This window comes from Durio zibethinus, chromosome 23 (assembly GCF_047325235.1).
Source record: "Durio zibethinus cultivar Kanyao isolate XHJ-2024 chromosome 23, ASM4732523v1, whole genome shotgun sequence".
In the NCBI taxonomy this organism is placed as follows: domain Eukaryota; kingdom Viridiplantae; phylum Streptophyta; class Magnoliopsida; order Malvales; family Malvaceae; genus Durio; species Durio zibethinus.
In genome coordinates, this window is record NC_143184.1 from 8,786,053 (window position 1) to 8,801,921 (window position 15,869).

At 30.3% G+C, this 15,869-nt stretch overlaps 2 protein-coding genes across 2 annotated transcripts; one reads left to right on the forward strand and one right to left on the reverse strand.

Moving 5' to 3' along the window:
- Positions 1 to 2,391, forward strand: LOC149512185 (uncharacterized). The gene has a single exon (XM_089752803.1). It carries the CDS (start codon positions 199 to 201, stop codon positions 1,774 to 1,776), a length of 1,578 nt encoding a protein of 525 aa, XP_089608929.1. The 5' UTR covers positions 1 to 198; the 3' UTR covers positions 1,777 to 2,391.
- Positions 2,392 to 9,832: 7,441 nt separating this feature from the next.
- LOC111314532 (uncharacterized) lies at positions 9,833 to 14,851 on the reverse strand. The gene is made up of 7 exons (XM_022915973.2): positions 13,679 to 14,851; positions 12,567 to 12,683; positions 11,219 to 11,397; positions 11,026 to 11,119; positions 10,811 to 10,888; positions 10,645 to 10,677; positions 9,833 to 10,273 (listed from the first exon to the last, which is right to left on the reverse strand). Exons 1-7 carry the CDS (start codon positions 14,168 to 14,170, stop codon positions 10,139 to 10,141), a joined length of 1,128 nt encoding a protein of 375 aa, XP_022771708.2. The 5' UTR covers positions 14,171 to 14,851; the 3' UTR covers positions 9,833 to 10,138.
- Positions 14,852 to 15,869: the final 1,018 nt, after the last annotated feature.

Below are 15,869 nucleotides of genomic sequence, written 5' to 3' on the forward strand. Positions count from 1 at the left end.
CCAAATGGTATGAAGGAGGAAATCAGGTAAATGAGGTGATTTCTTGGTTTCCAGTTTCCTTGGAATAACCATATATTAGTAAGTACAAGCCAAACAAAGTTACAAACATCATAAAACATGTCCAAAGCCAAACAAACATCATAAAACCTGTACAAAGCCAAACAGATCAGGCAACCGACTTACTTAGCCTATCTATATATGTTATATTATATATGGGTCAGCTGCATTTACAATTTTATTAGTTTGAGAAAAAAAAATTTGATAGCAATCATGTTGACAGTTTCCTCAGAGTTTTCAATACCTCGTGGGTTTCGATTTCTTCCTACCAAAGAAGAGATTTTCCTCTACTACCTTAAACCAGCGATTAATGGAGAGCCATTGTCCGCTAATGTTCTGATTGAGGAAGAGATTTATGGTGAAAACCGAGAGCCTTGGAATATTTTTGACGAAGATGCCAAAAACTCTTTTTGGGTTTTCACCAAGTTAAAGAAGAAGAGTAAAGCGAGAATTGACAGGGTTGCTGGTTGTGGATGTTGGCTTGGTCGAAGCATCAGGGAAGTAAAAGATGCAAGTGGAAAGCTTTTAGGGTTTGACAAATACTTCACATTTACTTGCAAAAAAAATCAATCAAGCCAAGGCCATTGGATCATGCATGAGTTTTCCTTAAGCGAGGAGGGTTTGAATGATTTCGTTATTTGTGAGATTAAGAATAAAGATGTTGCTGTCGGTTTAGATCATCAAGAAGATGAAGTAAAATCCAAGAACCAGAAACGTAAAACCCTAGAGGTTAACGATGAAGACATTTCGGTTCGAACTACGAAGAAAGTTTGTGCTAATCAGAGGCAGAGTAGTCTAAACAAAACCAATGCTGATGAATGGTATCCAAGTAGTGGCATGATAAGTTATCAACATCATTGTGGGGAACTTGATCAGCAAGAAACCTACAATCCAAACACGGTGCATACCATGATCAGTACCAGCTCTCCTGATTTTACTAATGCTTATGTTTGTGTTGGTCCTGAGGAAGAGATGTCGCTTACAACTATGAAGACATTTGGGGCTGATCAAAGTAGTATAAACCAAAGCATTGCTCAAACGATTTGTAAGCAGAAGTCTGGGGAACTTGATCATCAAGAAACTCACGGTCCAAGCACGGTGCAGACCATGATCAGTAGTAGCCCTCCTGGTTTCAATAATGCTTCTGTTTACGTTGATCCTAAAGAAGAGATATGGTTTCCAACTATGAAGAAATTTGGAGCTGATCAAAGTACTCTAAACGAAAGCAATGGTCATGAATGGAATGAAAGCAGTGCTCAAACAATTTGTCAGCAGAATTTTAGGGAACTTGATCACCAAGAAACTCACAATCCAAAAACAGTGCTAGCCATGATCAACACCGGCTGCTCTCCTGATTTTACTAATGATTCTGTTTACAATGGTCCTGAAGAAGTCGTGTCGTTTCTAACCGTGAAGAAATTTGGGGCTGATCAAAGCAGTCTAACCGAAGACAATGCTGACGAATGGAATGAAGGCAGTGCTCAAACAATTTGTCAGCAGAATTCTAGGGAACTTGATCATCAAGAAACTCACAACCCAAAGACGGTTCAAACCATGATTAATACCAGCTTTTCTCCTGGTTTTACTAATGCTTCTGTTAAAAATGGCCCTGAAGAGCTTAGGCAAGAATATTTTGAGCCATACCAGGACTTGGATGCATTCATGAATGGGCTTGACGACTTGGGATTTTGGACTACAGTTGAAGAAGAACTGGCTTGAAGGGTGTCTTAGGGTCCTACTTCCTACACCATATTTCTGTTCTAATTATCTTTATTGTAGATTTTGTTTTTCTAGATATTTCACATTAGTCATTTAATTTGGGTGTCCATGTTAAGTTGTTGAGGTTAATATCAGTAATATTGTTTTGGACTCAAATGTAAAACAATGCAATATGATTCTTCTAATACAAATTCTCAATTTGATTGGTCATGGATGCTGCCTGTTTTTCTTTTTCTTTTGTTTTTAATGCTGTCATGCCTATGTTATTATGTTAGTTAACATTCAACAAACTGACTCATATCCTACAAAATTAAACATTCATTCAAATAAACACCATCTCAAGGAATTCAGACATTCTGAATTTTCAAGTGACCAAGACTACTGAATATAACAATCGGTATCTCCATTAAGGTTAAAAGTCTTCAGTGGATTGTGTAAAAGTTACCTGATCAGAAGGACTCTGTAAATTGGGGAGCCGCCAAATCTAGGTCTTGTCTCATACCACAGTTTTCATTATCCAGTGATCACTTCTTATAGCCCATACTCCTTTCTTTGCAGCCAATATTATATCACCTAATTAACTACTAGGAAAATAAAGACAAATTTGAAACATCTTAGAAGGAATGGTCATTAGTCAAGCAAGTCAGAACCAAAGTTGGGAAAAACATTTACATGATCAGGGAAAATAGAAAATTAAGATTAAAGAAGAAATGAAACTTTATTTTTGTTATGGCTTCAGCAGACAATCTGGTAGCAAGCTAAAATCAAAAAAATGTCAAGCAAAAATCATAGTATTCAGAAAGGGATGTCAAACAGAAGAGTAAAACATAAAGTGAAAGATTCTCTGTATCCACAATAGTAGGAATCCACTCCCGAACAAGCAAGAAAAATCACTTTCTATGTCAAGCAACCTTGTTGCTATACGTCAAGCAAAATTCAGCTAGACTACATTTAGTTGCCGACGAAACATAATTGGATCCCTGGTAGTGAATTTTACAGTCGTAGAGATGTTTCTTCAAATCAAGTAATTATTCTTTGATAGTACATTATTGCTACGTTTGGCACATAAGATTAGTTGAAGGATAAGATATTAATCATCCTATCACATGTTTGTTATGCACTTAAATAAAAGATTGGATTATTGAAAGGATTAGATATCCTATGCCAATAGGATAACTCTATCCTTTGAAAAAGTAGAGGATTATTTTTAATCTACTATATTAAACTTACATGTCTTATTATATCCTTAAAAATTACATCAATAATTTAAATTGTATAAACTTGAAGAAAGAATAATTTTGACCAATAAATAAATTAGCTTATCTTAATCTTTGCACATATCAAATATAAGATAGGATGACATTATTTAATTTAATCTTACTCATAATATTATCCAATCGTATCGTATCATAATCCTGTGTACCAAAACATGACCTATAACTAATAATATCTATTTCAATGAACTCGTTTTAGAGCTTATCGTTTTAGATTTGGGAGCACATCCAGTACGTGTCAACTTCTGCCTCTTGTCCTGAAAATTGCAAGGTCCTGGGTTTAAAAACAGGGCATATTCGATGTTGGTTTAAATCCATGGTTGGCAAGGCCTAATTGTGGAAACAAACAAATAATCCATAACTTCTATCCAAAATTGCTAGTATACATTTATCAGTCAAAAATTTTCAATGTCTATTGTTCTGAAAGAAACTATTTTAACTAAACTCAGAGACTTGAAAATTCATACCTTGTAATTTGCTTAACGTCGATCCTTCATAACTCATTTGTGCATCTAATTCTGTATTTGGAATTTTGGATTAAAAATATAGTCGATAGTCAAACAAGCAACACATAGCATCATTTGCTTATGGGAGACAAGACGCCATTTGGTTGAGTGCATAAACCCAGTGTCTCACCCCTTGATGCCTACCTAATCACTAACCAAAGCTATTTCAAATCAATTTCTCAATTAACAACACGATTTTCTTAGTAACCAAAAAACTTCGTTTCCAACTACTTATTCCTTTTGTATCTAACAAACTCCGTATGGAGGAATCATTAACAACTCGAATTTTTCTGTGCAACAAGCAGAAATTAATTCAATTGATTTAAAAGACAGTAAAATTACCTCTGAGATTGAGTTTTTGTGTACGGTTTGGAGACAGAGATTCAGAAACCGTTTGGATCAGAGCAAAGATTAGGGAGTGAGTGACGATCGAAGAGCTCATTCTATTCTCTGCGCTTTTTTTTTTTTTTTTGTGTGTTCGTGGATTTAAATGTCAACTGAAAATGACGGATCCGTTACTTAAGCTGGTCTTTTGAATTTCAATGAGGAGGTTATTTTTGTAATTACATTAGGTTTTTCAAGCTGAACTTTGGCGCCAAAAGTTTGCGGCATCTTTTTCCAATTAATAACGTGTGCGAGCCATGCAATTGGTAGATGGAATATTTGTCTTCAAATTTCTTTTTTTTTTTTGGTTATTTTAAAAAGACAAAACCTTGATACAAGTAAAAAAGAAAAAAAAAATTGGCTCGAAAATAAATACTTTATGTTCCTTCAAACATTTTTAATCACTAAATTAAATGTTTGCAGATTTTTTTTTTCAAATTTCAATTTGTTAAACTTGTTTCCCAAAAAAATAGCTACATAAAAAGGAAAAAAAAACAAAAAATTAAATTAATTTTTAATAAGATAAAATTAATAAATATGTAGAAAAATATATCTAAGGAGAGACTACGCCACCTGATAGATATAGAAAATACGTTCTGAAGTACTTTCAAGTAGCACATCAGAGTGGTTGATTGGAGATCGATTCCATTAAAAAAAAGTCTCAAAGCCAGTGGATGATAAAGATCTATAACCTGAGAAACAGGAAAAAGGTTAGCAACATAAGAAACCTAGCAAGAGCAAGGTTATTAATTACTCAAAGTAAAAAAAGAGCGTCAAAGAAGATCACTGCACATCCTACCTGCCTAATTGTGAAGAAGTTTCCTAGGGATTTGGACATTTTCTCATGGTCAACAGTGACAAAGCCATTGTGTATCCAGTAGTTTATATTACTTTGTTTACATATTGCAGGACAAGTTTGAGCAATTTCATTTTCGTGGTGAGGAAACATAAGGTCCATCCCTCCACCATATATATCAAAACAGTGACCCAAACAAGCAGCACCCATGGCGCTACACTCAATATGCCATCCAGATCCCCATGGACCCTCCCCCCCCCCCCCAAAAAAAAGGCTCCTTTCTTTTGCGGACTGCAAAAAAATAATTCAAAATATATTAAAGAAAAACAATACTAGGTCACGATGAAAAACTATAACAAAGCCAACTTGGTTTCAAGCGTAAGTATTAAATTTGATAATTTTAAATACGATATAATGATATAATATAAAAATAATATAAAAAAATTATATATTAAACGTGTTTTATGTTTATTTGTATCGATATAAATTTCAACACAAAATAATTCGTGTTTTATAAATGTTGACACATCTAACAAATAATACAACCTAAATAACATATTTAATTTAATATTATCATACGAATATACGTTTAATATGTTTAAGACGTTTAACATATTTTTTATATTTATTTTAATTTAATATAAATATATAAAAATTATTTTAATGTTTAATCTTTTTATTGTGATACTTAATTAACTATTTAATGTCATATAAAAATTATTTTAAATATTTAATTAAATACTTATTTAATAATTATTATAAAATTATTTTTTTATATTAATAATATAAATACAATATAAATATTAATATTAGTCTTATATATTATTATTTATTTTTTATATTTAATAGTTTATCATTTTGAATCTGATACTAAAAATTAATATAGTTATATAATAAATATTAAATTTTAAATATATATATTAAATACATATTAAATGGGTATTAATTTTTTTAATAAGTATTTTTTTATATTATTAATATGCTAAATTTATTAAATTATAAATGATAGATAATTTGTAATTATTTATTATTTTAATCGTATTTTTATATATATTTGTGTTAGTTATATCTATTCATATATATCCGTATTAATCAAATCTATTCATATATATTAATATTATTCGTGTTTATTCGTGTCATATTTAAATGAATTAATTATATACATATTAATCATGCCGTATCGCATGTAATATATATAATAAACGTTTCATATTTATATTTAGAATTTAAATACGTTTTATAATTCATGTCGCGTTTATGTTTTAATAATTTATATCATTATATGTATCAAATATAATACAAAAATATAAATTGTAAGATCTAATAAATATAACATATGATTTCCTGTTTGTTATTTTTAAAAAGAGAGAGAGAGAGAATTTGATGAACCTGTATCTAAAATATATAATCGGTAAAGTTGATTCAAATTTAAAATAAACAATAATAATTCTTAAAGCTGTACTGCCAAGAATATTTTATTAATGGGCATTAAGGATTTTTTTAGCTAGGGATTTATTCATTTTGCAAAACTGAAACTTAAAAGAAAAACATTAAAAAAACTGTATTTTGATGTAATATTTAGGTTTCTCAATGGCATGAAACTTTTTTTTTTTTTACATCTTTAAATTAGGAATGGAAATGATATATCAGTATTCGTAAGTTACTCAGATTCAATTTGAATAAAACTCGAATTCGATTTGATTATTATCGAATCGAACTTAAGCTCAAATAGTTTAATTTATTGATCAAGCCAAGTTCGAACATTCTTATCTTCAACTTGAGTTATTTGTGAACCTAATCAAACTTTTATATTTTAATATATTTTAATTATTTTAATTGATAAAATATCTCGAATTTGAGTTCGAACTAGAATATAAATAATCGAACTTATATTGAGTATAAAAATCAAACTTATTTTTAAATGTTAATCGAATTTAATTGAACGAACTTAAAAAATTTGATTTCTATCTCGAACTAAAAAAATAAAACTTGATTGAATTCGAGTTGAGTTCCAAACATCAAATTTGAAATCGAACTCAAACTTAAACTTAATATTATATCGACTCAAATTCGATCGATTACACCTTTATTACAAACCCACCAAAGTTTACAGTACCATTTAGGAATGCATGGGCTGCCTGATCTGTTCCACTCTTTGACAACTTGAGATGAGGCTCAATCACCTAAAGTTCACAATTCATCCATGCCTGGTTGGGTGCAAATAATGAAGTAAAACTACAATCAGTCAGGCACATTATGTGATATACTAAGAACATATTTTCTAGTTGTGATGATAGTATATCATGCATGCATGCAGGACTCAGGTATGCCATAATGCTTCTCATAAAGAATGCCTTCCATAATGCAAAATCAGCTGGGTTTCTCTTCCTTGAGTCCACAGCAACAGGCTCCCCAGCTCGATTGTCTTCTTATTTCCACCCAGATAATTGGCCATAATCTGGAAAATTTTCTACCGAGAAGGAAACATCGCCTTCAACTCTGTATGCATTTCCATTATCAACAATCTGTTTGAGGTGGCAGAGTAACATCTGCTCAAACTAATTAGATCCTCCCAATTCCTTTGCTCTAGCAATTATCTAAAGAATTTCAAAAAGTACAGACTCAGCTATCCTGTCATATCAATTAAAAGAAAACAGTCAGGCATTCAAATCCTAAGGGCTCTATATACTACAACAACAAAGTTAGAATCAAGTTCAGAAGGAAAAAAAAAAACTAGAAAGGTACACTTTTGCAAGAAGTAGCAAATTCAAGATGCAAATTTTGATGAATTTTGTCATGTTCGTTAGCAATGACAACAAAAATCCCAACTCATTGGTTTCTTAAAAAATATCCTACGAAGAAAAAGGCAAATCATTTGGACACAATTACTTTTATAAAGAATTGATATTACATTTTTAGTAATTCATTCATTTTTTTAATCAATTATAATTATAAGTTTGCTTTCTATCATTAACTTTTTTTTTTCTTTCAAAAATATTTTAAGAAGCAATAAGTAAAAGCAACAACCTCAAACTTAAATTTTCAAGTGTTGCTACTAAAAAAACATTAGATAAGATTCATGTTTTACAGACACTACACGTTCTACAATCATACACAAAAAACAAAAACAAACCTAACTTGAAATTTGTCAAGCAGGACAAGAAAGTTGAAGCTAAAGCCAAATAAGGAGATTCTATTTGCACCCAAAATATGCTCTCCATCCCCAAATTTTTTTTATTTTATTTTAAAAATACTCATAAATAAAATTACTTAATTCATTTTTGACAAATGACCTTTCAGCCCTTGATACATTTTATTTTTAGTTTTTTTTTTAAGTTCTCAGATTTACACTTTCAAAATTTTTTAAAATTTTTTGGATTTGCATTTAAGAAAAGCTTTAAAAGCTTTGGAATTTGTATTTCCGAAAGTTTTATTTATATTTCTTAAAAGGTTTTAAATTTGCATTTCCAGTAGCTTTTAAAAATTTTCAAATTTGCATTTTCAGATACTTTTTACAAATTTCCGAAAATGTAAATTCGAAAATTTTTAAAATTTTCAAAAATATATATTTGGAACCTTTGGTTTCACACACGAGATTTAACCAAAATTTTACAAAATCAAAAATAATTTAACCAAAATCAAAAACAAAAAATCAAAAATTGAAACTTAGTAACTTGATTAAATCTAAAACTTAATGATTTTAGATTGATTTTGAGGGTGTATGGTTTGAGAATATGAAGTGTAATTACTAACAGAGTGTAAAGAGTATATTTTGAGGTGCAAATATACAAACTTGATATTTGTCATATTTGTCCTTAACTCCTAATGGTTTCTTTTCCATAACCAACTTTATTTATTTTCTTTTTTTTTCTCATGATAAATTTGGATTAGAGGTTTTCTTTATTTTTTTTTAAATATAACTTGGGTCGTTATATAATATATAAATGATGAATTGTTAATAAGTTAATATGCTTAACTATGTTAAACAGGGACGAAGCCAACAAAATCATAAAAGAGAAGTCGAAATAATGAATCAAGTTTGGAAGGTTGAATTTTATATTAACGAAGGCCGAGTTAGAGACTACAATATTATCAAAATTATATAACTTGGGTTATTGTGTAATATATAAATGATAAATTGTTGATAAGTTAATATGTTTACCTATGTTAAACAAGGATGGAACCAATAAAATCATAAAAGAGAGATTGAAATAGTGAATCAAATTAGAAAGGAGGTCCGAATTTTATATTAAGGAGGCTTGAGTTAAAAGATTATAATATTACCAAAATTTTTTTAAGGGGGCTTGTCTTTGTGTGTCCTCTAGATTCGTCTTTCTAAGATCATGTTTGGTATATAAAATTATAATAGAATAAAATAAAATAATATTATAAATTAAATTAAATTAAATAATATCATCTTAGCTTATGTTTGATATGTATAAGGATTAAGATAAAATAATTTATTTATTAGTCAAAATTATCTTTTCTTAAAATTTATATAATTTAAATTATTAATATAATTTTTAAGAATATAATTAATCATGTAAATTTAATCTTATTAATTAAAAACAATCCTCTATGTTTTGAGAGAATTTAATCCTTTTATACCAAGAGGATGATAATCCTCCTTATAATCATATTATTTTCAATTAGATACAGATAAATATAAGATAAAATGAATATCATATTATTCAATCCATCGTATTATGGATCAAATATAATCTAAAACTTTTTAACAAATTTTCAAAAGGACTTTGGAAAGTCAGTACCTACTATATATTAAGGTCTTGTTGAATTTCAAAATTAAAACTTTCTGTCTATACTTGAAAATGAATAACTATTTGATCATCTATTTTCACTTAGCAAGTTAGTATATTTTTAAAATTGATACAATAATATTTTTTTAATTTCATGTTACTGATCACAAATTGACTCAATTAATAAGGCTCTTCTTCAAGTGATTTTGAATTCGACTGTAACCAAATTTAGTGCCAACAATTTTTTTTTTAAAAAACGAAATTTCTTGTTACATTTTCTGATCCTTATAATATATGTTTTATAACTTCAAATCCAATCAACTTTTTAAGCTCATCCAGTTTTTATGCAAGATTCTTCTTATTTTCAAATGAAAAGTGTTTAGAATAAAATTTCACCTAACATTTCTTGTGAGCCAACCTACATTAAAATAGACTACATTAATATAGCATCAGCTGCGTAGACTGTATGGATTCAAAATTTACATTTTATCACCTACAACATCCTGGAAGAAAACAAACACTCTTTACCTGGTCCCTGGCAGATAATCTACACTTATCAGGCATTAATTTCATGTTCTTCCACACACGGGCAACGGGTCTAGTGTTGGATGTTTGACCTACAACTTGGTCTTCTCACAACAATAGTTACTTGTCATCCTCTCTGAGAGAGTTTAGTCTTCTCAATCTCTGATCAAGCTCTTTCATTACTTCCGGTTCTTGCTTTTTCCTTTGCTTTGATATCGTGTTTGTCGTCATAAAACCGATCTTATCAAATGCAACCTGTAAAGATATAGGGAGGGTTATGTTTCATAGTTTGTGGTGGAAGAATGATTCAGATGCATACACCAAGTCCATACTCCTAAAACAACAAAGTTACAGAAGTTTTCACTCCATGTGGCATTTTATCTCTTTCTTAAAAGAAAAAACAAATATATTACTAATTTTCAAATTCTGTTTATACTCCATAAGCCAATTCCTTGAAATGCCACGGTGGAACAAATTTAAATGATCTCCTATCCAGTTTATGTCCAAAACTAGGTCAGATGCAGATCCGAATGGGGTAGTAGGGTGTCCATGATTAAGAAACAAGAATATTTGAAGGAAAATTTTTTTCCGGACATCCCCAAAACTTTTCACACCCTTTCACCAACCTGATGTGTTAGCAGCAACTCTTCTTCCTTCATCTGCAAAAGCAGACCAAAACTTAAATTAGCTCCCATGGTATTTTTTTGACAACCAGGCAATTTTTAGGAATACTGAGGAAAATTTTCAACTTGACTAGGAATGTGAAGAGCCAAATTGCAACAACATCGGCACCTTAAATATAGCCAAAGCTGCATGAAAAAGAACCTTTGCCCCCTCATAGAAAAGGACATCCCACACCCGCAGAGTTGTCTGAATAAATAGGCCAACAAAAAGATTAAACAAAAAAAAAAGAGTTAGAAAGCACCTCAAATAAGATTGACTCCATCTGCAAAAGGCAAATGAGATATGCCAGTACGAGGGAAGAGGTAATGAAATATTATTCAAACCTCTGAAGGCAAGCTTTTAGAAAAAAGACACAGGAACCACTCAGTAGCAACAAGGGAGACATCAAACTCCAGCGCTTCCAAATGAGCTGCAATCCTGTATTTTGGTTTCTCCCATTTTTAATAAGATAAACCCCCAGCTTCAATGTATATCCAAAAATAAATAAATGAATTAAACAGTTTAATCCTCAAATACCTTGGGCACTTCTTAGCAAGTAAATCTTTAAAAACCCTTTGCTCAACATGGCATCCAGATAAGTTATTTGTATAGCAGTCACTGACTAAAACATTTTCAAGGAGGACTGCAAGCATCCAAAATGCATCTTCCTCTGTTTTCATAACAAGCAATAACAATGCTGCAACATAATTTAAGCCCTACACCAAGAACAAAATTTTGTCTTTAATATAAAATCACAATTAGATGAAGAATGAAAAGGGGTTAATGTCATGAATAGCTCCTAAACTATAATGAAATGTTCAATGTGGTACCTAAACTTCAAAAATCTCTAATGTGGTACCTAAACTATAAATCCATTAACTAATGTGCTACTTAGCACTAATGAGACTAGCTTCAAATGATGACATGTAATGGGCAAACAACCCTAAAAGTATCACATTAGTTAACAAATTCATAGTTTAGATGTCACATTAGAGATTTTTAAAGTTTAGATACCCCACATTGAACAGTTCACTATAGTTTAAGGGCCGTTAATGAGATCAACCCAATGAAAAAATGTCATTAAAAGATCAAAGCAAGAAGTACTGACAGTTAAAGTCAGCAATAGTAGGGACAAATTGGTGTCAGTGATTTGAACAAATTATCCATGAGGAGAAATGCAACTCAATTTTTTCTTTCTATTTAATTGATAAGGTTAAAACAAAAGGGAAAAGCAAAAAGGAGAAACCATCACAGAATGCATTAAAAAATGGACATGAAAATAGTTCAGCACAAGTGATATTTTTCATGTTAGAGTTTATATAATGTTCTACATCAAATTTGGTACAAATGGTAACCAAAGTAATTCAACCTGTGGAATAAGTTTGATTGTGATTCAAGCTTAAGTCACTGTAAATAAAGAGAACAGGTAAGGACATGAATAAAAACCACAGAAACAGAGAAGTTTTATTTTCTACTTGGACAGGTTATGGCAAATAGACATAAAATGCAGAAGCAAGATTTACTTATCAAGCTTAAATAAATAAACACTTTGGCTACGTTAAACTTGCACCATGCTTGGCCAAAAAAAAAAAAATTGCACCATGAAAACAGTCTAGCTTTGTTGCTAAAATCATATAGCAGAATTGCATAAAATGACATTCTTCACATTGTTGAAAGCATAAAAAGAGTATTGCCTGGTTAACTTTCATCATAGAGTGAAAAAGCCAAACCAATGGGCACAAGGCAATCAAGATTCAACCCCAATGGCCCAGCCCAGCCCAGCCACCAAAAGGGAAAGAAATCCATCAAGAGGAAAACAGCAAATCAGAAAAGGTTGTCTTTTATACAACAAAGAAAAGACAAGAACAACTGTTGATGAACTCACCTGACAGTAGCCCACATCAGAATCACGAAAAGAATAACCAACAAGCACACGCCGGAGAGCTGCATGGCCCTCTGGGGTGTCCAACCATGGGTGACCAGGGAAGGTTCGTGGAAGGTCCTGCAAGTTTTTATGAAAAAGGCTCAAACCAAATTGCCTAATTTAAAAGAAATGCAGCACCATAACTGAAATAGGACTATCATTCACTATCCAGTAACTTAAATTTTAATTATGCATCTACTAAACTCCATGCTCAAAAATCAAAATTCTAGTTTATAACCAATCAACAATTTTGTGTTAGACATTCACATTCATTGGAATTTTCATAAGTACTTTTCAAAGATACACTTGTAAATTCTCTTCTTTCTGATTCAATAGGTTCAGATGGCAGAGCACAACCTTGCTTGCATACATCGAAGGAGAAAAGTTAACGTGCTCTAGCACAGAACTCTCCCTTTTGTCTAGGTTGTATTGAAATTTAAGGTCCCCAGAGCACTCAAAACTTCACACCAACAGCATTATCAAGTGCATTGAATAAATTTTTGTTTTTTTGTCCAGGCATACACGTATATCTTCATTCGTAAACTAATTATTAGTTTATATGCAATTATTGCTGAAAAACAACGAAAACTGAAATTGCTAAGATACTTCCAATAAGATCATCAGATTCAATAAAAACATTGACTCAAATTGATATAACTTCTAATTCTGCAATGTCAACAGCATACGTTTTCAATTCCAACCTTGTTAGATTTCATTACAAAAGAAACCCTTTTGTCAACAGATCAAAAGCTTCTCATGGGGTGATTTCTCAAACACGACTACTTCTTTTAAGTTACGCAAATAGAAAAGAATATTGTGTGAATTACATCGCAAAACCCCAAAATTATCCTATGAAATCATCCTTGCTTTTAGGTCCATAATCAGATACGTATTTTCAATTCCAAAATCATTATCCAAAATTAACCAAAACTCTAGAAAAAGACCAGATAAACATCACATCCAAAACCAAAAGCCATCCAATCTAAACACAGATCCAAATAAAAATAGAAAAAGAGAAAGAAAAAAAAAAACCAATCACGCAAATGCAAAACACACCTAATGCAGGAACTTACATGATCAATCTGCCGTGTAGCAGGTGTGACCTTACCCTCTACCGCCTTTGTCAAATCATTATAATAGCTTTCAGGTACCGTAGACTTCTTCTTGGCGGCACCCGAAAGCGAAAACCAAACCTTAGGCCTAAGCACAGGGGGAATACCTTTCCTAATAAGCTTCTTCAATGTAATAGCATTAGCCAAAGCTGAAAATTTGAGTGAAGATTTCAACGCAATTCCTTCAGATAATGAAGAAAACTGTGGCTGCAAATACCAATTGGCTCCTTTGCTTGCTTCAAGTGCCCACCAAACACGCCCTTGTTGCCTTACCTTTTCTCTTACCTCATTCAACACATTAACATCATCCACATTGCCTTCTACTGTGAACCCATAAAGGTCTTGGAATTTCACTGTTAGGTTTGCCCTTCTTTCATGAATGCTTGGCCTTAAGATTGGAAATTGTGCTTGCAATTCCAAGGCAAGGTCCCTTTTGCTTTGAGTACCAAACATTTTTTCTTATAGGTCAAGAGAAAAGAAAATATGGGTTATAAGGGCTTTATCAAAAATGAGAAAAAACCACAAGCTTTGAAACATGAAAAGGTAAATTTTTTTAAGCTTGCAAGCTTGGAAATTTGAAGAAATCCCAAATGGGTTTTATTTAAAGAAATTGATGAGAGGAAGAGTTGCAAACAAGACACAGAAAAAAGGTCTCACATTTGAATATGGCTACGACAGTTCCTTTTTCATATTATTATAATTATAAAAAATATTAAAAAAATGAAAATGGAATTATCTTCAAAAATCCAGAATTAAGTGAAAGCTTTAAAAGAATTAAAAAAGAAAGAAAGGCAAAGCCCAGATAACAGATTTTTTTTTGTTCTGCAATTAAAGAGATAAAAGCAAAACAAACTTTTCTAAAAATGGATGACTCGAGGAGAAGAAACGAAGTTACGAGGATATAAAAGAAGGCGAATTTATTAGCGGGTATGAATCAAAGCTTGAAAATATGAAAGAAATTAGGGGGTCTGAGGTGGGTTTCATTCTTCATCTCTCTTCCTAATCAGCAAAAACTACTCCAACTGATCTGATAATAATAATAAGAAGAAATGTAAACAGTTTGCACTTGAAAAATAATAAATAAAATAAATGGATTTTTTTTTTCTGGATTTTGTTTGTGATATATATTAATATTTTTAAAGTATATTTTGTTTCTAAAAATTCAATTATTGGAACGTTAGACCGAGACAGAGACGTTAACCGGCGTTGATAGGACATGATGTGGTTGGTAGGATTTCAGCATTGAATATCAATCTTTTTCTAATGGACTGAAATACCCCTCTTTTTTATATAATTTGTGCTTGCTTCTCTATTTTCTTTATTGATTATTTTCTATGTCACTTACATTGCACTTAATTTTATATGTTACATTCTTTTTTTTTGTTTAATTTTGATTATAAAATTGAAAATTTTATTTTAGATGTTAAATATGTAGTACTGATAATAATTTTTAATTCTTGAAATTAATTTTTGTGTATAATTTTATATATTTTTATAGATAATAAAAATTGTTTAATTCAAATTATTAAAATTTGATCTTTAATAATTTTAAATACCAAAAATTTTTAAAATTTTAATTATCTTTTCATGAAATTGATTCAATATCATTAGAATTATTAGGTATATATATTAGATAAATCTTATTATCATCCATCTATAATTATTAGTATTTATTGTCAGCATGGAGACAAATGTTTAATGTGATTGGAGTTTATAAATATAATAAATAAAAATTTTTAACTATGTAAATCATTTTCTAATGAAAGCTAATCAATAGAAGGATAATTCTTACATATACATCATATAAATGTTATTACTTTTAATTTATTATTATAATTAAAAATTATAATCAATAAACATATTTAAATGATAATTTAAAAATAAAATAAACTTTAATATCATTTTTTTATAAATGGTATTAAAGTAATTTTACTTTATTCATAAAAAAAAAAAAGAGAGTTTTTGAATTATCAAATTTTAAACTTTCTCAAATAAACATAAACAATCTCTACTTATGAAAATGAAAACATTAATCCTGCCGAAATAATGTCAAAATAATATTACTTTATTTGTAAAAAAAAAAAATGAAAGAAAAAGAAAAGAAATTTTGAATTATCAATGCTTGAACTTTTTCAAATGAACACTCATAATT

What these genes read in the sequence shown, in the direction of transcription:
- LOC149512185 (XM_089752803.1), top strand. Translation starts at nt 199, where the DNA reads ATGTTATATTATATATGGGTCAGCTGCATTTACAATTTTATTAGTTTG.
- LOC111314532 (XM_022915973.2), bottom strand. Translation starts at nt 14,170, where the DNA reads ATGTTTGGTACTCAAAGCAAAAGGGACCTTGCCTTGGAATTGCAAGCA. An exon ending in CTAAAAGCTTGCCTTCAGAG is followed by an intron (nt 10,889 to 11,025) that starts GTTTGAATAATA and finishes CTATTTATTCAG; the next exon opens with ACAACTCTGCGGGTGTGGGA. An exon ending in CAGCTTTGGCTATATTTAAG is followed by an intron (nt 10,678 to 10,810) that starts GTGCCGATGTTG and finishes CTGCTTTTGCAG; the next exon opens with ATGAAGGAAGAAGAGTTGCT.